The 26,686-nt window shown below is 34.5% G+C and overlaps 1 protein-coding gene across 5 annotated transcripts in view; it reads left to right on the top strand.

The window, feature by feature from the left end:
• SGCE (sarcoglycan epsilon) overlaps nt 1-26,686 on the top strand; it is a 70,638-nt gene that overhangs the window by 3,522 nt on the left and 40,430 nt on the right. For 2 of the 5 annotated variants that reach the window (XM_081288156.1, XM_081288155.1), the window contains exons 2-3: nt 22,220-22,342; nt 25,606-25,763. In XM_081288156.1, the coding sequence (XP_081144282.1) occupies nt 22,220-22,342; nt 25,606-25,763 (281 nt within the window). Of the gene's footprint in view, nt 1-12,511; nt 12,620-22,219; nt 22,343-25,605; nt 25,764-26,686 lie in introns of all 5 variants that reach the window. The other 3 variants (XM_081288158.1, XM_081288157.1, XM_081288159.1) reach the window with 2 other exon arrangements.

Consider the following 26,686-nt stretch of genomic DNA (forward strand, 5'->3'; position numbering starts at 1 on the left):
TCCTGTCTTGTTAAAAATTCTCAAGTCAAATATCCAGATTGTTTGTGTTTCTGATAAGACCAGTGTTTACAGATCACATTTTCTCCAAAATAATCAGCCTGCCTCTTTCTCTGTGTTGTGTTTCTTCCTTCTTTCTTCTTACTAATTGTCCACACATACTTACAATCAATTTCCTTTCTTAAAATTTACTCTTCCAAACTCTATAAACACCTAAATGAATATTCTATTATTTATCTTATTTCCTACTCTTAGTGTAAAAATAACTCTAGATGAATAGATGATATGGGTTTATGTGTCTGTTAGAGAGTCTTGGGCTGGAAAAGGAAATTTTTTCACTTTGCTGAATTTTAGTTCAGAGCTTCACAGAAATATAAGCATGATGACTCTTTTCTTTCCATACTTTCCTAACCTTTCCAAGAGACAGATAGACAAATGGACACACACGTCTAACATCCGAGTTCTAAATTTAGGATTCAGTTCTTCAGTCTGTCTCCCCAGAAACATTAAGTACTATATTTTTTTTAAATTAAAAAAAAATCTTTTTAAAGCCAGTGTTTCTAAGGATCAACAAGTCATTTCAAATAACTGTTTTCCTGCTCAGAGTTTTCAGGTTGATAGGAACAGATAGAGTCTCAGTGCTCTCAAAACTATTTCACATAGATTGCTCCTAAGCTAAATTATCTCTACATAATTACCACATTTTGATTTTTCAAATAATGTAAAGTATTGAAGACAATATTGAATTTTAAAACAACATATAACACTCCCCCACCCAACACACAGTCTCCACACCCTGACACTGGAATAAACATTTCCACTTATGTTCCTTTTCTTCTGGTCTTTGGTCTGTGTGCATGCATATTTTGATACAACTATAATTTTAATATGTATAGATCTTTTACACTTGGTTTTTAAAGATAAGCAATTCTTGCTTTCAGCAAAGTAATTGTCAAGGCTTCTGGCTGCTCTTGTGTGAGGACTAATTAGCAGAATTGCTGGGTGAATGGGAGGCAGGCTGAAACCAGCACTAGCTAGGTGTGTGGGTTATTGGGTTTTGGTAAGGGAGTAACCCTAGTAGGGTCACAAACCTTTGCCCTGGGTCTTAGTCTTCTTCTTCTTCTTTTTTTCTTTTTTCTTTCTTTCTTTCTTTTTTTTTTTTTTTTTTTAGCATTTGCTTGAATAATTTTGACAAAGATCTAGGAGGCTTGCTTTAAAATTCATGGATGACTGGAGAAGGGATAGCTGTTACAAACAGATAACAGAATTTAGAGTTAAACACCATTCAAATATGGTGCAATGCTATGCTGAAAGCAAAAAGATATTTTATAGCAGCAAATGCATCGTAATTCATTGGTGTGGAAGAAAGGAGATGACTTAGTATGGTGGCAGTTCTTTAGGGGAAAAAAGGTTAATATGAACCAGTGTCATGATATAGTTAAACACACACACACACACACACACATATATATATATATATATATATATATATATGTATATATATATATGCATATATATGTGTATATATATATGTCAGAGTTAGGCTATGTTAATAGTATAGTGTCCATATGTCACAAAAATTAATAGTAGACCTTGCTCTAATCAACTACATCTGTAGTATTGTGTTCATTTTGGCTGTCACATTTAAAGAGAGACGTTGACAAATTAGACAACTTCCAGAGCAGTCTGTGGGGATGGTGAAGGGTCTGGCAATTCTGTCATAGGAGGTATTCTCAGAGGGTCTGGAAGTGTTTAGCTTGAGCGGAGTAAAAGTAGACATGAACTCCCTTCTGTTTGCTTGGAAAAGCAGAACCAGCATCAGTGGGTGAAAGGTACAGATAGATTTCAACTTGAGACCTTTCTAACAGTTTGTGCTGCTCAACAAGAAAATCAACTTTACTTGTTCTATTCTTTTACAATTGCAGAAGTAGTCACCTTTCTTGCAATGAATATTTTATTTGAAGGCCATGATAACATTTTAGTGTAGCTGACATAGATACTTGTGGTAGAAACATTTTATTTGATTTTTCTCATCAACTGTGTAAAAAGAATGGTCTTATGTGTTGCAAGTTCATCTCTTACAACCTGAAAATAGCGCCGACAGGGTAATTTAACACATTCTGTCCTCTCTCTTCTATTCCATTTTCAAACATGAAAATCTGAGAAGAAAATGAAAGATTCTTTTTCCCCTGCAAAATGCCCTGTTCTTAGCTTGCATCCTGGAGTCACTGCTTTCCTATTATTTCTTGCTGTCTGTTGGAGCAGAGCAGGCTTTTCAGGCAGAGTGGCCGCGGATGTTGGGGACACCCAGGGGTACAGGGGAGCAGGCAAGATGCTGGATGCTCTCGTTTAGGACAGCTCAACCCTTGGCTGTTTCTTCCCCAGAAGAAAATGTGGGGCAATTCTCCCTTCAGTCATTGCCCCACTCTCTTATGATATATTTCCTTGCAATACTTATGACTACAGTTTTTTTTTTTTATCTTTTCAATAGCAAAATAACTTCACTCCATGTCAGATTAGCTGGTTTCTGATTACCTCAGGGGGCATATTCTTAGTGTTTCCAACATGTCTTGGAACAGATTTTTCTTTCATGTCTGCCCATCTGCCTATTGATTGTTTATTTTGATGATCTGATCTAACTTTGAAAATGTGATTGCTAAAACTTAATCTGCGGAGGATGCAAGACTTCCTTCCACGACCCCCTTTCCAAGTAGCACTCTGACTATAGAAACCATTTTTATGCCCCGGAGTCTTCTAAACTATGGAGGACTCTGATGAGAGATGTGAAGAAAGGAGAGACTGACTATTCTCATCTTTACCAACCAACTTTTATCTGCTGCTTTTACTCCTTCCTCATACCCAGAACTTTCTCCTCCACTTCAATTGTTAGGTTAGAAATAACATGCTCACTGTCTGTGTGCAGTGTTTTTTTTTTTTTTTTTTTTAATGTTGAACAACTTTCTCCCCTTTTATTCCCTCTGTCTTTTATGAAAGTGCCATGTACTTTTGTGGGGTTGTAATAATGCAAACGGCAACTAGGGATGGCTTTATTCCCAGTTGTTGAAGATGCCACAGGCGTTCTTGGGCTGAGCTCATATTTCCGAGAAAGAAATGCTCAAAGGTGAGGTTCTGGCTTGTCAACATTCACCTGATCCACAGGCGGCTACTTGCAATTCCTTGAATGCAGGGCTGTTTCCTGCACCAGAGCTTGGGAAGTAATGATCCATAATGTTTAAGTTGTAAAAGTTATCATGGGAAATAAATAAATAGTTTCAAAATATTCCTTGATGGCATAAATACTGTTAAATTCTCAGAAACATTAATATCTGGGTAAAACCTAAAACACTCTTTTCTTCTTGGATCCCTCTCTGGTAAAAATTTTTTTTAATCTTCATCTAAGAATTTTAATACAATATTTATGCAGTAGTGATTTAAATCCATTTTATTATTTAAAAATCACTCATCTTTAGCACATCTCACTTTCTATCTAATTACCTTAGGCTAATCAGATTTTTAGAATAGATCTTTGGCAGCCTGTGCCACGGGAATCGCCACGGCATCTGTTGTGACATAGAAGGACAGACTTTCTTTTCTGATAAATGAAGCCGCTCATTTCAAAAAATGTTTAGGGGTTAGGCAGCTTCAGTGTAAATCCTTTCCCATTCTTTAGCTTTTCACTCATTCATCTGGTTACCACTTTGATTATTATGGAGATTTGGGGTTCACTGTGAATTTGAAAGAAGAGATCACAGTTAATTTTCCGATAGCAGTTAAAGTGAAATAGTTTAGTTCCCTATTTTTTTAGCAGTAGGTATAGAAATATAGTTGCTCTTTTACCTCAGAATGGAAAAGAAAAGAAAAAAATTAGCCCCACGTTTTTTTTTTTTTTTTCCTTCTTAGCAAATTAGCGTTTCTCCCTCTGTGGTAAGGTGATATCGGCTTTTCTCACTTATGAAATAGTTAATCAATGTAGCACCTTTAACATCTTTCATTTTCTGTAGTTACATAGTTGATTCTAATCAAAGACCAGTACCGCAGGAGTGAAAACAGAGCAGGTTGCTACATGTTCATATCAGAAATCTGAAATGTACAGTATTTTGTGTTTAGCCATTTTTCTTCTAAAAGTTCAGCTTACAGATATATTGATGAAAGAGTTCAAAGATAGAGATAAGGGTGTTTATTGCAGTATTGATAGTAAATAAGGAAAAACTGGGAAAAAATCTTGGTTGTATTTTTGAATTAGTAATTCTTTTATTTATTATTTTTTGGAGGAGAGAGTGCTGAGTGTTTTTGAGACCCCGTGTTAGAAGCTGGGAAATACACAATTCCACCCATCACAGAACTCCTTACACTAAATGGAATTGACAAAGATTAATCAAATTACTTTTTCAAATCAATCTTTGTGATGAATCATCAAATTATTACACAGGTAAACATGCCGTTAGAAGTATGATAAGTGCTATAAACATTATTAGAACATCTAAGTAGAAGATTCGGTTGCATTTGGTTGGGGAAGGGGAGAGTAAGGTTTTTCCAAGAAGTAGAGGAGTTGTGAAGGATGAATAAATGCTAGTGAGGTACAGTGGGGAAGGCAAAAAGAAGAGGTCTGCAAGAGGCCCTGGGGCAGGTAGAGCATGTCAAAAAGAAATTGCTGAAGAAAGTTTAGAGATGCTGGAGCAGAAAGAGGGGCGAGTGCCCTATGAATGAGGCTAGAGCTAGGGTCAAGAACAAGTCTTGTGGGACCTAGGAGACCATAAAGGGTTTCATCTTTATACTAAGGCCAACGGGGAAGTCTTCCAGAGGGCTGTAAGCAGGACAAGATCAGATTTGCATTTCAAAAGGAGTACTTCAGCTGCTTTGTGAAGAGGTTGGAGGAGCCCAAATAGATGCACTACCAGCCTAGACTACAGTAACCCAGGATAGAGACCATGACATTGTGGGTTCTAGTGGAAATAAGGAAATGAAGATAAGAGGGACATTTTGAAGTGTAAAAATGGATGAAAGAGGGTATTGGATTGAATTTGAGGAAGAATGATGAGATGTCAGGGATGATTTCTAGATTTCTGTCATCTGCATAAGTATAGATGTAATGTCATTCAGGGGAAGAAGAATGCTGAGAGAGGGTCAGATTGTAAGGGAACAATCAGGGGTTCTTGTTTGGTCAGGATGAGTTCAAGGTTATGGTAAATAAATTGTGATTGGGACAAAAGAAAGCTCTGTAACCTTAAAATATGGTATCATGTAAACAGGTTCAAGATATAGTCTAAGTGAAAAAAGTGTGAATCACATTATTTAAAGAAGAGCATGGTGTGTGTGTATTTATGTGTACAAATATATGTTGCATATGCATAGAATATGAAAATCTGTAGAGACTATTAAGAGCTTGTATTCTAGGTAGTGGCATTAGTAGGACGGCAATAAGGGTGTGAGAGGGTATTTTTATAGTTTATACCTTCCTGGTTATAACATTGAAATGTATCACAATTAGAATGTATGGCATCTATGATAAAGACAGATAAGGACATTTAAAGCAAACACCCAAATTAAGAATATCTTTCTTTTAGAGGTATCTTAATCAGAAATATCACATAAGCATTATTGCATTGTTTTATTTTGAACAGGAAAATTTCCCTACAGCTTTACTTCCCTAGCCCAATAGCTCATACGTACATTTTGCCTTTTAATCCCATTTCCACTAGAATGCACTATTACACTAGATTTCACATAGTAGAGCACATACTGTTTTATTTTCTGCTTTTCACTAATTTTATTAATTTAAAAAGAGTCTTACGTTTTGCAAATGAGGGCATTAAATTGGAATGCTATATGTAACTACTGCATACATTATATATCCCTTTTATTGAAGATCCCACTAGTACTCCTTTGTTAACTAGTATTTCTGCTATGGATATTACTGTGTCTAGGAAGGAAAACTCAAACTTTTCTCCTTAGGCTATTTGAGCAAAAAACAAAACAAAAAAAAAACCCACAAACAAACAAACAAAAAAGCAAAAGCTACCAAGAGAAATGAATAACCTTTCCTTCTCCATTAACTAGTCTATCAAACCAACAGCTCCTATACCGGACATTTAATTTTCCATCCTATTGTGGTATTATGTTTAGTGCAAAGTCGGAATCTTGTGCTTATGGCATTTTTTTCCTTTTTTTTTCTTTTGTTGCATTATTTTCTCAGAATAAATACCAAAGAGTTTATGTGAGCCAAGGAGTATGGATATCAATATAATTCATTTCTGATTACATCTGGCTATCTTCAAAAGGGTTAAATTGCAGCATTCGACTAGTGTGTCTAAGCAGGGCAAGGAAGGAGGACTTGCTGAGAGGCCAGCTTCTCAGACTTGGGGGAAGCCACATGGTAGAATCTGGTCTGGTTGGAGCCCCTGGGCTGCTGGCCATGTTGCTGGGTAGTCTCTAGCATTTACTCTATTCTGCCTTGGAAAGACTATCATTTTTTTATGTACCATAATTTTGGGAAAAAAAAAGAATGCCATATAATGCTAGCTGTAATGATAATTTTTTTCTACTTGAAGATTATTTTTAAAAAATCACATTTATAGAAGTCCACATCTTTCTTCAAATTATTTAAAACACAAATATAATAGTTCAATTTTTTGAGCACATCGTTATGTGCTAAGCATTCTTTTAAAGACTGTTAATGTGTCATCTCAGGTTATGGTCAATACCTGCATGATGCGGGTACTGCTCTATTCTTACCAGATAAGAAAATGAAGGCACAGAGATATGAAGTAGTTGCCTAACAGACAAAAACTGAGATTTGAATCCAGATACTCTACTCATAGCAAATGTTGCTTTTCTACACTCCAATTTTATGTCACTCTAAAATCTTTTATATTTTAATCAAGTTTTTAGTACAGGCTAAGAATTACAAAATTTCTAATGATTTTTAATTCTATGAAACAATTGCTTACATTCTCCTATGCCAGGCTTTTCTGTTTTAACAAAATTTAAAAGCTACTTCTTCTAGTATTTTTGGTTTAATGTCTTGCTATTATACTTCTTTTAGGAATATCTTTTCCTGATATCTTTCAGAGGTTATAGTGGACAGTTTTCCTCAGCAAAGCTTTGGTATTCCTCTTTCCCCATAGGTTCTCATTAACATTTTAGCTTGCCTCTCTCAGTGAATTGTTTTGTGTTTTATTTTTGTTTTGGTACACATAGTGCTTGGGATTAATTTCCACTGTATAGCAATAGCATTGCCTCGTTGCTAGCTATTTCTAATCCAGGTTGTTTTTCTAAAGAGAATAATAAGTTGAATATGATAAATATATCAAATTACATAAAAATATATGGTTTACAAATTGCTTTTTTATTTAACTGTTTGGGGGTAGTATTGATGGGTGGATGACATAGACTTTGCAGCCAGCTATGAAAGGAGTTAAAAATCCAACTTTGCCACTTAATAAACATATGAATGATGGTAAGTTACATAATTTCCTAAGACTTCTTATCCTTATTGTAAAATGGTTTTGTTTGTTTGTTTGTGTTTTGTATGATGCTGGGGATCAAACGCAGAAACTCACACATGCCAGGCAGGCACTCTATCACTGAGCTACATCTCCAATCCTGTAAGATGGAACTAATACTACCTATTTCATATAATTGATGTAATGATGAAATTAGTTAATATGTATAAAATCCTAAGTGTAGTATCTAACACTTTAGCAATCACAACATAGTAGCTAATAAGAAGTAATAGTAAACTAACATTTTTGAAGAGAAAAATATGAACAAGTTTTTAAATATAAGGAGCAACTTTAAAGTATTAAGCAGAGTTAGATAAACAAAGGGAAGAGAAAAGTGTAGGGTGTAAAAGAGCAAAATAGCCACTTGGGTAGGGGGTGGTGAGAGAAGAGAAGAGATGCAGGGTATGTGAGCTATGCAACCAACTTCTGAAAACAAGGGCTTTGATTCTCTTAGAGTAGAATATGAAAAGAGATAAATGAAGAGTGGACAGAGAAAGATTTGACGGTTTGCTTCTAAGGTGAGTGTGTTAATCAGATTAATTTTCATTTGGCATGTCCTGCTGTTTACTTGGACAGTGATGTCTGAGTAAGTTATTATTTATTATTTCTGTCCCTTGACATTCTGATTAGCTCATCAGCAATCAGTCACTATTCATAGTTCTTCAATTGCTTTTATTAAATAGCAATCCCCTCCTCCCCCAGCCTGCAAATTATTCAGGTTTGGGAAAGAGTAATATCTCTGGAGAGAGTGCTTGCCCCAGGCCAGATGAAATGTAGTCATGCTGCTACACGACTCAGAATGAATCACAGAATCTTAAGACAAACTTTAAGTATTGTATAGTTTCTAGGGAACTTGAGGACATGGAAGCCACTTTTGGATTACTTCAGACTTTGATTATTTTGGAGGGGGAGCATTGAAGAGTTGGTTGAATTGTATGCAGGAATATCCAGGCTAGTTGTATAAAAGTTTCCTTAGTTTGGGCTGTGAAAAGGCAGAATGCAGGGCATTCTTGGCTGTTATTTTTATGAATTAGAGCAAAACTCACACTCAGGTATAACTGTAGCAGAGATTATCATGAACCTGGTAAACACAGTGTAGTTCTCTCTTCCTTTTCAGGTTTCTGGGGATGGTCCATGATCTTTGGAGTTAGTCCAAGAACCAGTCTATACAAATTGACATTTCTTTACACATTAGATTTAATCTTGAAAAGTTGTAAACAAGGTAAATATTTTAAAAACTGAGTCATATTTTCCCATCCTAAGAAAATTTGTTCTCACTGAAAAAAAACAAACAACAACAAGAAAAGCAAAAACAAAAGACATTGGTCCTTTTCTAATTAAAATAAAACTACAAAATACCAGCCTTTTTCAGTGAGGACTCTCCACTTGTCAATGTAGAGATGACAATAATTTCCCATACAAGAAGTTAGTCAGGTGCATCCATGATCTTGAACACACAATTAAAAACAAATAGTTATTTCCATATTATTGAGATTTCTCTAATAAGGAAAGGGACTTGAATGTTTAAGCAGCTCCGTTACCCTCAGCATTATGTTTTGCCTTTAATGACATTGCCTCATGAGTAGAACCACACAAAAAAAATTGTCCTTTTATTTAGATTTATAGGGCTTCAGTCTTTTGTGGTTATAGTTGGACTTTGTTTGGATGGATGTGAAGTTTTAAAAAACGAATATACTCAAAGCAGTGCTGCCCTTAAAACAGAGCAACATCTTGAGACATGTTTAAACCCCTATACCCTGCCTTAATTTTGAACAATTAAGACTTGAATTTTTTTTTTTTTTGCATCCCATAAACACTAACTGGACTGTCCTTATACAGGACCTGGAAAGCATGAGTGATCATACATTAATTCAACAAGCAGTGATATTAAATCTTATGCTGGTTTTGTTAGGTTTTGAAAGCAAGAGTATAGGACAAAAACCCCAGACTTAGAGTTATCCTAGTAAATCCTTCAGATTGCTCATAAAGTATGGTATTTGTAGTTTTCGTGTGTATAACAACATTTCTTATGTGCAGCATAGTCTGAGAATGGCTGTGCTAGAATAAAGGAAAGAATGAAAGAGGAGCTGCCTATACACTAGTCCCCAAAAAGGTGGGGAACATGAGAGTGTCTGCTTGCCTGCAGGCCTTATTCCATTTTGCCTTCCGATTAAGCCTCTACAATCTTCATACACATTAATAGATTAATTTGGTTTTGTAAAGATTGAATTGGATAATATATGTGAAAGCACTTTGTTCCAGATCTGTTGATGGTGATACGTTTAAATCTAAAGGTTGCTTGTCAGATCCACATATATGTTGAACTTGGGAAAGAGAGAAGACGTTGGCCTCCTCCTTGCTCTCTGTGAGTTGGGCTTCCTCAGTGTCCAGCAGTGACTTCCATGTTTTTACAAGTTGGCCATATTGTGGTTGGAGGTAGAAGGGTAGGGTTTTCTAAGTTCTAAGGTCAGCCCTATTTTGGTACATTTAAGGGAATTACATGAATGTCTTATATTCCTTTGGTTCTCTAACTCATGTCTCAGTCTTTTAGAATTGTATATGAGAAATCACCTGATGAAACTGTACAGCCCATCTACACCTCTCTCTATGGTGGAGTCATGAATATATGCTTACATTTATTATGAATCTTTTGGGGTACGTGTGAATATGTATTTGGGGGAGATTCCCAGGTGATTCCTATATAGCCAGCATCTTACTTTTGAGACTTAGTGATTGGAATCTTGGGAGAGGAGTATTGTGCTCCCAGACACTATAAACATTTCTGATCCTGTGTTAGCTTAAATTATTAGGAAATGCCTACTGTATTTTGATCCAGATTTCAAAGCATGTAATTTCAGTTATTATATGAATCCAGAATTTATTAGGCAAGTCATTCATAAGATTGGTTGCTTAATAGATGAAGTTAGTATAGGGAAATTTACATAGTCTAAAAATGAAATACCAGTTAAGTTTCTTATTTGTTGGAGTGCTAGGATCTTTGATTACCAGTCCCCATTATTACTGAAATGATCACCTGAGGTCTTGATTGTTTTTGTAACCTAAGTTTTGAATTGCATTCTTTTTTTCATTTTAGAAAAGAATTTGCTATTTCTCATAATTTAGTTCAAGTTAAACATTTTTACTGAAAATTCAGACTGAAAAGGAAATGTACATTTCATCTCTGATTTATTAAGGTGGGAAGCTCTATTTACACTAACTTTGTTGGATTTCACTGGATGTTTCTGTCTTCACTTTTCCTTACTTTCTCATTCCTGATGTATTGTCTTTATGTGTAGAGTAAATGCTTGGTCCTATCTTGTCAACTTTTTTCTTGGATTAGGTCCCATCAATTATGCTCATTTTCTTTATCCTTAGTCTTTTTATCTCCTCTTATATGTTGTCCTCTGTGTGTGTACAAAATCTAACTTTCCTTGTACTAAAATAACCATCCCTCTTTTCCACCTTGTTTCTTTTCAACGTATCATTTGATCTCTTTGCTTCCCTGTTCTGGCTGGCACTCTTGAAAGATTAACTGTATTTCCAGCATCCTCATCTTGACCTTTGTAGTTTGGCTTCTGCTCTCATGACTTAATTGGAACTCCACTTTCAAGGAGTCACCAGTAACTTCTCACTTTTCCAATCTAGAAGTCTCTTCTAAGCTCTCGTTCCCTTTGGCCTTTTTGAAATAGGCAAGGAGGTTGATCACACTCTTCTCCTTGACATATTTCTTCTTTTGGCACACATGACACTTTAGACTCTGTTGTCTAACCTCTCTAACCACCTCTCTCTTTGCTGAATCATTCCCTGCTTTCTCTATGCAAGTGTGTTTATTAACATGTTCTTCTCTCTGCCTTTCCTGTTCATTTTACTTTTTGTGCATTCTTTCTTACTACATTTTAGTCTATGTGCTTGGACAAGTCTGTGGGGTAGACCCTATAGGATTGTGGGACTGTGTTGAACCTTGCCTTACCTGTACTGGCTAGAGGAAGGGAGAATAGGCTGAAAAGCTGATGTTATTGTCAGAAAAATGGTGTCCGGATATATCAAATCTGAAAGGTAAATGTGGAAAATAGGGAGTAAGCCATAAGATTAGCAGTTTGGATGAAGAAAAACAGGATAGCAATATGAATACATATTTTCTCCTGGTCACTCACACATAAGGCTTCATGCATATTACCTGGACCCATGATATTGTTAAGAATTGTTACTGGAAATTTGACTTCCATAGTGATTTCTCTGGAGAAGAACTTCTAATCTATATCAAAAGCCCAGTTGTATTCTCTTATGAACCAAAGCTCTATCCTCATCTTTTTAGATGGTTTAACTTGGATGTCCATCTAGTACCCTATATTTAATAACTCCCAAATTAAGCTAATCATTTTTTTCCTGAAGCTAACCTTTGCTTCCTAATGAATCCTAGTTCTGTGTCATTCTAGATCAAAAATTCAAACCCATCCCTGATTCTCCTTTAGCCCTATATCTAGCAACTTGAAAAAGTGTTGCCAATGTATCTCTAAGTTTCTTGTAACTGATGCCACATTTTCTTTCCTTTGCTTCAACCTCACAGCTACCCTACACTCTTGTGATAGACCCCTATTTAGTATTCTTAACCCTAATCATATTTATTGCTACCAGTGTAGTTTCCAAACTCAATTGTGAATCTGCATAATGCAATATTTCTAGCCAGAGATCATTGTTCCTCCTTTAGTGTTCTTTTAACACTTATGTTTTCCATAATTAGGTGTGTATATCACTTATGTTATACAATACATATAAATTTCTGTATATAAATTATCAATCTTTATAGATTGTAAGCTCCTTAGGGGCAGGAACTGTGTTTTGTTTACTGGCTATCCCCATACATCCCTTGTATTGGCATGCAACATTTGCTGATTGGAACTAAACAACTGCTTGGCTAGAAGTAATCTGGTTCCAGTTAATAGGTGATTTGTGATCCTCATCTTAATTTGACATTAATTTCATATTTTGTGCATTTGTTTTATTCTGAAAAGCTTTTTTATTAAGCTGGGCTGATGACATAAATGGAACAGTTAACTGGAAGACCAAACAGGCCAACAGTTTTATTATCAGCAGAAAAATGGCTGCTGGGAAGAAAGATGGTGAGTTTAGGTTGTAAATGTGAATCTGTTTTGGGGAGTCAATTAAATGTTTGCTTTCAATATTCCTTTTGCATTTTTAGTTGTGTGTGTGTTTTTTTAAATGAGTCAGTTGAAAAAAATAAAATTTTGTTTTCCTACACTTCTAAAATTTATGATCCTCTATGTTCTTAACCAATTATTTCCCTTGCACTAGCTTTATATATTGTCCCCTGTGTAAGTTTTAAAAACTATATCTAATTTTTAAAAACTAAAAATCTTGCCTGTTTTTAACCTTGTTTCCCCTTATTAAGTCACTAGCTCACCACTTTAAAAATTGTTTCAGTGTGGTTAATATAACAACTTATTTATAACATTTAAAAACATTAAAAAAGTATAATTAACATATATTATTTTAAAACAGCATTTATATAAACTTAGAAAAATTATAAAATATTTTGTCTAATTTGGGATTTTTGTTGCAAGACCAAGTTGATGTTTTGCTTTTAAATAATTAGTTGATGACTGCTTTCTGTTGGAAAGGTGACTTGACCCTTGAATGATGACCTGATCCTTCTAAATTTTTCTTCTCTAGTCTACAAATATGTCCATTAACAATATTCCATGACCTTTGAAATAATGCATTTTATTAGGGAGGAAAAGCCTCACTTAATATGAATATTGATTGTTTTCAAAATATCAATTATCATTATGAACTTTCACTGAATATTTCTTGATTACTCATCCTTAGGACCCTGACCTACAACATTGGATATATGTGGTCTTGAACATTACCTTCTAGTAGCCTGGTTTCTATAGCTTTGGGGCAAAGTGTCTATAAAAATAAAGATGACTCTTCTGGATTTCACAATATATTCTACTCTAATATAGCCATCCTTTCCATTTCCTACTTTCTTTCTCTTTAACTTTGATACCTAGAACTTCTGTCCTCTCTGAGCATCCCACTCCTGTTGCTGTTCGATTTATGAAAAGGGTCCAGCTTAGTCATCTCTTTTGATGCTGTTCTTAGTGAAATCCATTCCAAGACCTTTACTTAGCATTTTCTAGAATCTCCAAGAGTAGCAGTGTTTTCTTTCTTCAAATTTCAAGCTCCTATTGGATGTCAAACTAATTTTCTCCTTGGGACTTGAGAGAGAACTATAGTTCTCAAAATACAAATAGACAATCCATCTTTAATCTACTGAAGTAGCCTGTCAGATCATCATGATTTCTTATTTTCTGTTTCTCCTGATCTCATCTTTAGATTCTTTTCCTCCTCCTTTCCTGGTCACTTTCTCCTATTTAAGTCCCATCATTACCATTACAGTTTCTTTCTTTCTTTTTTCACCAGGGCTTCATGCATGCTAAGCTCACACTCTACCACTGAGCTCATACTTAGTTACCTATCAATACAGATCTGAATTACAAAAATAACTTGTACAGAAAGTGTAAGTTTCATCAACTGTATGAAAAAAATTCATGACTTTTAAAATTATAGTAACAAATACTTGTAGCTTATACAATAAAGCCAATTTAAATGTTGTATCAGAAACCCAGGGACTTGTACATGCTAGGCAAGCACTCTACCAAATGAGCTATATTCCCAACCCCTTCTCAATGTTCTTGACCATGAATTCCAATCAATTACTTTTGGCAATTGCAAGAGAGTACAACATATTGTAAGAGTAAAAAAATAAATAGTCAAATAAATTAACAACTTTTTTTGTAACTTACTTTCTAAACAATATTCTGATTCTTAACCAAAGCAGTAAGATAGTACCTCTTCTATAAATAGAAATTCTGAGGAATTTGCCTCAGATCAGCAAATTGAATATCATTCTACCTTGACACATATTAAGTAATAGTGGAAGTCATAAAGAGCACACCCTAAATATGGATTACTTTTTGCCACCTCTGGGATGAGAGTGAAAAACTTAAAATTTTTAAGTTTACTAGTGAAATAATTTAAATAAAAAGGACTAAGCCTTCACATTTATATTCCTTTATTTAAACATCTTTAAACTCTCCTTTTCTACTTAGGAAAACTCATATTCTAAGATGGGTCAGTCTTAGAGGTTTACTGATAAACTTTCATTATGTTTTCTTAAGAAACTAAAGCTAAGTAAAATATGATTGTGCCCAGAATTAATAATTATTTTCAATTTAAAGTTATACTTTAACTGAATACTCATGGGAATGAAGCAATATGTATGTTAGATAAACTGACAGACTTCTTTTCCATCATCTTAAACAAAGGAGCCTCCTTCTTGGCTTATTGACAGTCAAAGGACTACTTGGCTTGAGGATAGGAGTCTTTCTCTAGATAATTTAATTTCCTCCGTGGTTGGAGAGGATGCAGGAAGTGCCCCTAGGGCTGAAAGTACTCCTTTGCCTCTGAAGGGTGGCAGAGTCAGGGGAAGGATCACAGAGTTCCAGGACTTGGAAAAAATTGTCTATCTACCAGAGATGGGAAGTTCTCCTTCTGAGCTCTGGCCAGGGCTGAAATGTCTCTTCTTCTAACCTTCAGGAGTGTTTCTTTCTTTACAAACGTTTGTTTGAAACTTGATTGTCAACTCACTTTATAAAATAATAAAATAAACTCAGATTATCTTCATAATACAAGGAGAGAAAATTAAGAAAATTAAGCTTTTAAGCAATATAATAAGCTTTTGTGTGGGGAAAAAATAGTAGAATGTATAACCACCAAATGTATTAGCTTGTGTTTTGAAGTTAATTGACTACATGACTATTCTGATTCAAGTCAAAACTCTTCTTCTTGCTAGTTCTATATGCTTGAACCCTCTGAGTTCAGTATTATCCTCTGTGTAGTAAGGTGAAGGACTGACTCCTCCAGGAGAACAAATGCATGCTACCTCCAATTGGTGGTAACTGTCAGGAATCCTGGGTTGAGTGGGGGCTGAGGCCATATCCAGGTTGGAAGTAATGCTGTGATCTCTCTTAGTAGAGATATTTGGCATGCCCAGACAGACAATCTAAAACCCTTTTCAATTTTTTAGCGTTCTGTGAGAATAGTGTTCTATTGATCACCAATTAACAATGCTTTGCAACTCCTTTCCCATTGACATTTTAGAAACAAAAAGAAAAATACATGCAAAATAAAATGATCAAGATGTTTAATTCCAATTTGGAAAAATTAAGTAAGTGTTTTTTTTTGGGGGGGGAGATCTCATGAAGAAACTCTTCTGCTTTTTTTTGTAGCAAAAAGATTCAAGTAATGGTTTCCCTTCTGTCTCATGTAAAGAGAAGTGGCCGTTTCTTTTAGAGAAATGAAGTTTACAAAGGCAATCTAATCAGGCCCTTGTGATGAATTCCGTAGTCTAGGTATGGACCCTGTGTGACTGAAACAAAACCAATAGCTGCCCACCTTCAGGTGAAGGGCGGGCAGCACTTTGATGTTGAGTAAACTCAAAGGTGAATGGCAGGCTGCTGAGAAAAGCTTTTTGATTCAAAGCCAAGATTTAAAAAGTTGAATTGATAAAACACAAGATAAATCCTAGAAAAACAAAAACACAGGTTGTATACTTGGCTGGATATTGAAATCTCTTAAAATACTTTTCTGCAGCAATGTTCTGATATAATAATTACATTTCAATTTGACTAAAGTAATAAAATATTAAAAAATAAATTAGTAAGGAATCTGTAAGTATTTAAGACTCTGGAAACCTGAAATGAGTTCTCTTAATGCAGTATAGATAGCAAATGGGATTCATCTCTTGTAATCGGTGCCGATGAATTGGTAGCTGCTTGCAGTACTGTGTATGCAGGGCTCTAAGCTTTGAGCTCATAAAGAAATTTAACTTGTTAAAACTGTAGTATGAAACTTATTTTTCATATCAGTGCTTAAAAATTTTAATTATCAGGGTAATTGTGCCTAGGTTCTTAGATAACATTTTTATTTTAAAAGCTGTATAAGATAGGGAGCTATTTAATGCTTTTAAAAAATCTTAAAACATATTTGAAAATCATCATCATTCTCATTCAGATTTTTTTCCAGATAATACTTAACATTAAGACAGTGCTGCCAGGAGGAGGGAAAGGGGAAATACTGGAGAATTATATTAGCTAAATTATATTGTTTATTGTATGCATATACACATATAAAACAACAAATTTACCCTAGTACAATTATAATGCACCAATAAAAAATATTTAAAAAATTGCAAACTGTAAAACAATGAATAGAAATAAAGGTACAATCTTACAGTTTTAAAAAGGCAATGCTATGAATTATTAAGAAATGTGCAGTATCTTATTTAAGTAATTTGGACTCAAATCACCTTTGTGATGCTTCCCAATGAATAACTTACATCCTGAGACTCTCTGAACATGAGAGGCAAATTAACAAAATTGAAATGCTTTTAGAAACAGACTTTAATTTCATATTAATTATTACAGTCTACTACAATATTCTTAGGCTGCTTTAGATATTGCTGAGGATAATACATCATTTAATCCATAGATCTTTGTTTAAATTATCCACATATCAAACATGTAAGAAATTATTTTATACAAAACATTACATCCATTTTGATTTGATATCTCAAGTCTGTATAATCTATAGATTGAATTAAGTCTTTCAATTGTATACTTTTTTATTTCTGAATGTATTTAATACACATAGTTTATGCTGTTATTGCCTCAAGTAATGGCTGTATCCAACTATGGTAAGATTATCTATTTAGAAGTATACTGCATTAGATAAGGACCAGGAAATATGCCACAAAAGGCTCTTTGGGCAGCCAAAATAGATACTGCAAATGCAGGCTCCCGTTTTTGTTTTTTCCATCTAGTAGAGCACTGCGTGTGTTCAAACAGCATGTATTTGTTCTTACTTTAACACACAATCCCATCTCATTTAGTAGTCTGGTTTCTAAACCTGCAGCAGATTAATAATAGCAAATTAGAGGGGACAGAGAAGCTGCTACAGGAAACATACTGATAGCAATGAGAAATGACAGCTGACAACTTGTCTACAGAGGAGAAAACAGAAAATCTATAAAACACACAATCTTAAAAAGCTTTAGTGGACTAGGACCCACTAGTGTGATCGGTAAATGACAAGGCAACCAAACAGTCCATAAGGGCATCACTGCATAATAGAGTAGAGTGCAATAATTGATGTGCAAGATGATGATCTTATACGCATCGAGAAAAAGGTTCTACCGCTGAGTACATTAAAAAAAAAATCAGCTCTCTAAAACAATTCGTTCTGTGGGGTGCCTGGTAAAATGAGATTTTGCTATATCCTTGTAAGCCTTAAAAATTAGAGAATGATGATATAAATTGAACTTTTTAAAGTGATTAATTCATTGGTAAAGCATGTATAAGAGAGACATACACATAATTGGTACCTAATAAATGCCTCTTGGACATGAATATTGACAATAATTTATGACTTTCTTCTCAAAGATTTCAAAAGGGAGACAGCATTAAGATTTAAGTCTAGTTGGAACTTTCAAGTCTCATACTCGGCAGCTATTTTATCTTTATGGCCACGTATTTGTTCTTGGTGACATAGAAAAAGGTCTGGTAAGTGTCCTCTGGAGTTTTTGAAGAAAAGGGACTGCATGCATGTCTGCTCCTGTGCAGACGCCATTAATAATGATCACTGTGCTAACTGTGAAGTTATATGTCTTAGATTCATTAGCAGTGCACCACCATAGTACTTTCAAAATTTAATGTTTACCAAGTACATCCAAATTTGCTTTTGTTTTTAGGTAATTGTAAACACACAAATGCACATCCTTATATTTTTATCGTGGAGAGAAAATTTCCAACGGACTCTTAGTATGAGAAGACAGGATGCAATTTGGCTAGCATGAGGTCTCACTTTATTGCTACTGCTATCACAATCTGTTATTTGATTCTTGGCTCTGTGCTGTCACATAATATACAGTTGTTGAAATGGTCTGTAGTTTCTATACCCTATGACTAAAACATATCAAGAATAGTTCTGTGAACAAGATTTTGGTAGCACAGTCAGGAGAGAGATCAGAGCTCAGAGAGGATGAAATAATCATTCTGGCTACTTGCTGATGTACCCTTTTGGCTCTTTTCTACTCAGAGATGTGATTTTTTCCTTAAAAAAATTTCTATGACTTACATCAACTTGCCGTCAGAAGTTTTTAATCTTTGCAAATCTAACCATCTTTGCTATTTGAAGATAATGTTTTTGATCCTCTGTGGGTTGGACTTTTGGTTTAATTGTTTTTCCCATTAATGGTGTTAGATTTACACGGATTTAGCCACACACTGGTTTCCAGTTTCATTTGTATCCAGTGGCATGTGTTTGCAGAGGTAATGGATTTGCAGCTGTAGAAGATTGCAAAACCATGCGATACACAGAGAAGCCAGACCCTGTGACCTCGGCTTGATTAGCATGGCACCATACACATGTATATTTCAGAGATTATTAGATCTTAGTGTTGAGGATTCTTAGGGTGTTTAAATTTGATTTTCAAGACTTGCTCTTAAGGAAAACAATATGTTTTGAGCTTACGGGTTGTGAGTACTGTCTAGGCATATATGATTGTAACATGTGTTAACTGTTAGTAACAGCCTCTGTGGGTGTTGCTGCAGAACCTATCCGCATTATTGATATGGCTCATATTTAGAACAAGAGCCTGGAGCTTCAAATTGTCTGTGTCATTTGTTGTTTTTGAAAGGAAGGATAGGTGTAAATACTGCCCAAATAGCCTCTGTTGAAGAGCTATTTGTTTTGCAAGTAACAAATGGGAAAGGGAAAAGGAGAACACTCTTCTCTAAAATGTTGTGTGGGTGCCCATAATTTAAACTGATGCTACAGAAAGGAAGTATTATTTTCCCAAACAAAACATAGTGGCTTAGTCATTTTCCATTTCTGGATGATGAATGTGTCATACATCTGTATCATGTTTTTCTCGAAGTGAATGGCATACTATACTTAAAGTGAAGCAGGCTTTACTGTGGAGTTGCCAAGGTAACTGACCAGCAAGTATGCAGTTCAGGAGATTGCAGAAAGGCAATTGAGTACACATGAATAAAGAAATGTGCATGTCATCTTAAAACCCAGGAGGGCCGTGGTAGATTGTGGCCTGACTCTGTAGATCACAGAAATTTTTTTTTTTTTTTTTTAACGAAGGCAGAATCTGAGATGTTGAATGCTAGTCCTTAGAAGTGAGGTGATATGGAGTGCAGGTACCCTTTAATGGTGCCACTTGAGGCCCTGTGGGGGGCTGTATACAAAACAGAATCCTTTTAATATTATTTAATAAGAACAATCTTTCTTTTGCTTTATAAGTTAGCTTTAACCACCGTAAAGCAGCAAAAACTAAGAAACTTATTAGTAGTTGGTGATGTAAATGGAGGATAGTAATCTGTAAGATGCAACACCTTAAATTAAAAATTTAATATGCTTAGTCCACTAGCATGAGACCTGTGTTTGCCTCTGCAGTGCTTTGTATTAGAGTGTTTTCATCCATTCCGTAAACACATGCTCAACACTCTTATCTGTTGAGAATATGACAAGGTAAACTGTCTTTATACTTCATGGTGTTTTTAATCTCTAGAAAGAGTGAATTAGATAAGTTCAGAAGAGATTCATTTAGATTACTCAAATATTCCTGTGCTTTGGATGTATGGTTGTGATCTGAAATTTAAACACCTTTAACATAAAGTGAAATAACTTCCCAGCAGGAGTCCAGAACTCTCCACAATTTGACTCTTCTTTCTTTCCCAGATTTCCTTCCCCTTAAAACAAAAAACAAAACAAAACAAAACAAAACAAAACAACAACAACAAAACCCAACCCAGGATCTAGCATAATTGACTTAATTTGCTTTCTTGAAAGGGCCCCATAGTATCCCACTATTGTGTCTTGCATGTGTGTTTTTTGCTGAATGTCTGAATTGCTCATCTCTAAGATTTGGAAACCGACTAGTGTTGTAAAAGCCATACCGAGTTCCACTTCTTCCAAAGATCTTTTTCAGAACTTTCCAACCTCAACTGCTCATCCCATCCTTCTAGGTATTGCCAGAGCAATTTATTCCTCTGGAACAATAACTACATAGGTATGTGTTGGTCTTCCAAACTGGATGGTGAACTCATGAAAGCAGGGACAGGGTCTCATTATCGAATTCCCTAAAGCACTGAGGATTTAGGTCACACTGCAGTATTGAAAAACAAAGTCAAATTTCCATCCTTACTATATTTTTGTGTTTCATTTATCTTCATCATTTGGGATTGGGATCACTTCTACAGGTGAGTAAACAATCTGTGGGTAGAAGTTGGGCACTCTAAACTTCCCAGGAAGACTGTTTATGAAGACTAGTTGGGAAAGAGAGTTTCCCTACATACCAGTTAAACCTAACTGTAGCTTCTTTTCTTCTTTTGCATAGCCTTTGAAGTCATGTTTTTCGTAGTCAAGTTATAGATATGGGAAGCTATAAGCCAAATATTTTACTTGAGTTTGACTTTTTTGGTAGCCATCAACAGAATGGCAGGGACAATGTTTCAGATAAAGAAACATCTTGCAGGAGTTTCTGTTTTTACACTGAAAAATTTACTGTCAATGATCTTGCTATCCAGGGCTTTTAGTAAGTTGTGAGCTTGGTGTGAGCAGCCTTGGGGTTCTTAAGGTTAATTACCACATTTACAAATCCATCAGTGACTAAGAGAAAGAACTGGCCTGATAGGGTTTATCTGTCTAAAAATTGCAGCCACTAGCCAATCAGGAAGATAGAAAACCAAAAGAGATGGTAGAGGTGACAAGGGTAATGGCAGTAATGTGTTGGTAGAAATGATGATATCAGAAGAAAAACAATAGGTGGAAACTACTCAAGCCAATTTGGCCATTTTAATGGATTCACATCTTATGTCTTAAGTAACAGTAAATCATGAAATTGTCTCCATTTTACTTCAAGAAATTATTTGCACTGTATTGTATTGTGTAATTGTTATTGCTTATTTAGGATGTGGAATAGTATGATAGATTATACTGTTTGAGTTATTAAATGTCAAGATCAGGGGAAATGGAGTAAATTAATTATTTCTAGAAGAGAGATGAGGAATGTATACTCAGAAAAAGTACCCAATGCATTTTTATAAGTATATTCAAGCTTTTCTTATGTATTCTAATGATATTATATAGTCTGACATGCTTTTTCTAGAAAATAATTAGTATGGTATAGATTCTCATCATTTAAAAATTACTCTAGGTACTTGCTTTAAAAAAAAGTAAAGAGGAAAAAAAAAACAAACCATGGTTATTATGTAATTGATCAGTTCCTGTGATGTATTTGTTGGTCAGAATTTCAAGTAAAAAAGAAATTACCAAAACAATATTATGGATCTCTTCATTTTTTAAATAACAGTTAAAATATTAAATGTATGTAATTTTATTAACAGTGTTTGGCAAGATTCTAAACCTAAGTAAAAGAGTTTGTCCATGTTTTATACTAAAATCATTTCCTTTTAAAAACAAACTGTTATTAACAGTGCTTTTTCATGTTGTTTCAGCTTTCTCAGAAATTTCTATAGAGTGAAACCTGCTTTTCAGGCTATGTTGAATTATCAAGGATGTATGTCATTATTTGTCTGTTTCTTATCTTTCCCCTTTATTTTCAGTGTACACTATCTTCTCAAAGGTGCACTCTGATCGGAATGTATACCCATCTGCAGGTGTCCTCTTTGTTCATGTTTTGGAAAGAGAATATTTTAAGGGGGAATTTCCACCTTACCCAAAACCTGGTATGTTCTTTATGTAAACGAAGGTGGTTAATTACAGAATGTTCCTTTTTGTTCATTGTACATAATCTATATGATCAAATATCATTAACATTATTTGAAATCATTTAGATATATAATAAATTGCTTGTTGTAGGTTATTTATAATTTTAAGATTATTAATTTAATTGCAGAAGGAAATAATTTACTTTTGAATTTTATTTTTTATTGTTGCATTGTAATTATACACAATAGTGGGTTTTGTAGCATATTCAAATATGCATATAACATACTTTGATCAATTTTATTCCCCATATTTTTGAACTTTAAAGAAAACATATTTTTCAATTCTTAATTTGAAGTTTTATGCCTCTGACAAATGATCTACCTATATTCACATAGAAATAATTATAACTGAACAGTTGTGATTTTCCATATTAAGAATTACATTCTTATATTGATTTTTGAAAAACTGTACATGTTATAGAAGAGAATGAAATATGATGTTAAGTAAGCATTCTCAAAAAGCCTTTATAATATCAGATAATTTTATAAAAATTCATAATAATATAATGAAGATTAATTTTTCCTTCAAAATAATACCAATTATGGAGTCGTATTTAATTCACTATTAGTTTAAATATGTTATTTTGAATTATCACAAGTGCCATCACATTAATGAAGATATACAGAGACTAGCAAGAAAAAAACACATTAAATTATAACTCTCAAGTAACAAAAATGACTTTTCTGAAAATTGTATTTTGCTAGAACACATTTTACACATTAGAATTAATATAAATATTTCTTTGGAGGAGCGTATGATGAATATAGAGTCTGTGAAAACATTCATAAAATAAAGGTAGACATGTTCTTAATAGTATTTGAGCAAAAAGGTAGTCTTTTCATCAATTATTTAAAAAATGTTTCCTTATGGGGCATCCAGTGTTTTCAAAATTATAAGATTAAACCTTTAGAGAAGTAGCTCTAACACTTTGAGATGCAAACATGCAGTTAAGATCAAAATTTCTGAATTCAGCCAGGATTAAGGTCTACTTTTACCACTTAATATGACCACCCATGGAGAAGTTACATAATATAGAAAATTACATATTATATCATATGTATGTTTTTTTTATTGGTTGTTCACAACATTACAAAGCTCTTGACATATCATATTTCATACATTAGATTGAAGTGGGTTATGAACCCCTAATTTTACCCCAAATGCAGATTGCAGAATCACGTCGGTTACACATCCACAATTTTACATAATGCCCTATTAGTAATTGTTGTATTCTGCTACCTTTCCTATCCCCTACTATCCCCCCTCCCCTCCCCTCCCATCTTCTCTCTCTACCCCATCTACTGTAATTCATTTCTCTCCTTGTTTATTTTCCCATTCCCCTCACAACCTCTTATATGTAATTTTGTATAGCAATGAGGGTCTCCCTTCATTTCCATGCAATTTCCCTTTTCTCTCCCTTTTCCTCCCATCTCATGTCTCTGTTTAATGTTAATCTTTTCTTCCTGCTCTTCCTCCCTGCTCTGTTCATAGTTGCTCTCATTATATCAAAGAAGACATTTGGTATTTGTTTTTTAGGGACTGGCTAGCTTCACTAAGCATAATCTGCTCTAGTGCCATCCATTTCCCTGCAAATTCTATGATTTTGTCATTTTTTATTGCTGCATAGTACTCCATTGTGTATAGAGGCCACATTTTTTTTATCCATTCATCTATTGAAGGGCATCTGGGTTGGTTCCACAGTCTAGCTATTGTGAATTGTGCTGCTATGAACATCGATGTGGCAGTATCCCTGTAGCATGCTCTTTTAAGGTCTTCAGGGAATAGTCCGAGAAGGGCAATAGCAGGGTCAAATGGTGGTTCCATTCCCAGCTTTCCCAGGAATCTCCAAACTGCTTTCCAAATTGGCCGCACCAATTTGCAGTCCCACCAGCAATGTACAAGTGTACCCTTTTCTCCACATCCTCGCCAGCACTTGTTGTTGTTTGACTTCATAGTGGCTGCCAATCTTACTGGAGTGAGATGGTATCTTAGGGTGGTTTTGATTTGCATTTCTCTGACTGCTAGAGATGGAGAGCATTTTTTCATGTACTTGTTGATTGATTGTATATCCTCCTCTGAGAAGTGTCTGTTCAGGTCCTTGGCCCATTTGTTGATTGGGTTATTTGTTATCTTATTGTCTAATTTTTTGAGTTCTTTGTATACTCTGGATATTAGGGCTCTATCTGAAGTGTGAGGAGTAAAAATTTGTTCCCAGGATGTAGGCTCCCTATTTACCTCTTTTATTGTTTCTCTTGCTGAGAAAAAACTTTTTAGTTTAAGTAAGTCCCATTTGTTGATTCTTGTTATTAACTCTTGTGCTATGGGTGTCCTATTAAGGAATTTGGAGCCTGACCCCACAATATGTAGATCGGAGCCAACTTTTTCTTCTATCAGACGCAGAGTCTCTGATTTGATATCAAGCTCCTTGATCCATTTTGAGTTAACTTTTGTGCATGGCGAGAGAAAGGGATTCAGTTTCATTTTGTTGCATATGGATTTCCAGTTTTCCCAACACCATTTGTTGAAGATGCTATTCTTCCTCCATTGCATGCTTTTAGCCCCTTTATCAAATATAAGATAGTTGTAACTTTGTGGATTAGTCTCATCATATGTATGTTTTAAAAATCAGATGACACAGTGTTTATGAAGCATTTAACAAAGGGCCAGGCACATGCTAATAAATCATGCTGTCATTAATGTTTATTATTAGTAAATGTCATTACTACAGTTGTTTTGGATTTGTAACATCTTTTTCATCCTAATACCCCAAGTTTTAAAATTATGTTATTTTTATGTTGGCGATACCTTTTTAATTTTCTGGACATCTCTTAGCATTAATTTGATGATATTTGGAATTTGATGAAAGGAATATTTCTCAAAAGAATGAATTTATCAGTATGGTTAATGATGATGTAGAGCTATTCTATCATTGCTGTAACAGCTGTACTCTTAATTACTTCCTCCAAAAATTTTCCAAGAAAATTGTATGAATTTGCTTTTTCAGTTGGATCAGATTTCTAGACAAATTAAACAACCAAAATAATTTTTCATTACATGGAGCCCTACTCTAAATTCTCAGATGGATTTTTTTGTTTGTGTATTTAATTTGTTAAAAATGTAAAAAAAAAATTTTTTTTGACAGAATGTTTTGATTGAAACTATCAAAGCAACATGTGTGAAAGTAACTGTCTTATGTCTTAATTTTGTGTTTCTTATCTAGGGGAGATTAGTAATGATCCCATAACATTCAATACAAATTTAATGGGTTACCCAGATCGACCTGGATGGCTTCGATATATCCAAAGAACTCCATATAGTGATGGAGTCCTATATGGTTCTCCAACAGCTGAAAATGTGGGGAAACCAACTATCATTGAGGTAATTTACTTAAAAAGAATAAAATTGTGTGTGTGTGTGTGTGTGTGTAGAGAGAGAGAAAGAGAGAAAATTTTAAGCATTGAAATTAAAATTACATGGCAATCATTTTAATATTTTTAATATTAACATCAGTTAATATTTCCATTCATCTATAAAGTTTGTTGTTTTAGCTTTTACATGAAAATATAATTTAATTAACTAAAAATTAAATGAAATTTTTGAAGAAATATATTACTAGAATGTAAATTATTTTTAAGAAACTAAATGCAAACTTAAAATAATTATTTGCTCTGTATTTTATATTCAAATTTCTTGTTCACTGAAGTGTAGTCCTTCAGCTGACATCATATTTGACAAGGATTGTGCAGGTACTTAGGGCTAGAAAGATGAGTAATGGTTAAGTCCCTCCATATTGGTCCAGGGTTTGGGGCACTGGGAAAGAAACAGATATTTAGCCAGCACTGTGATGACTGATATAAGAAGAAGGCTATCTTGGGCAGAGGAGACAGCACTTGGTAGAGCACTTGCCTAGCATGTGCAAGACTCTGGATTCCATCTGCAGCACAAAAACAACCAACCAATAAAAAACAAAAAGTCTTTTGAAAAACTCTTTTTAAGTATGAAAGAATTATTTCTTGCTTTCCAGTACTGGAGATTGGACCCAGGGCCTTATGCAGGTCAGGCAAGAAATCTACCAGTAAGCTACACCCACAGCTCAGGATGTATCCAGTAAGACCTAAATATTTTTAAATTAAGAGGAAGAAGATGGATCAATTTCCTTGTATTTGTAAATTTTTTTCCTCAAAAAGAAATTATTTAAAAATAGCCACAAACTGGGAGAAAACATTTGTAATACATGTAACTGATTAGGGGTGAGTATCTGAAATATAAAAAGAAGTGCTACTCTTACTAGTAATGAGTAA

The sequence above is a fragment of the Spermophilus citellus genome, assembly GCF_964194105.1.
Source record: "Spermophilus citellus genome assembly, chromosome: 3".
NCBI classification, from domain to species: Eukaryota; Metazoa; Chordata; class Mammalia; order Rodentia; family Sciuridae; genus Spermophilus; species Spermophilus citellus.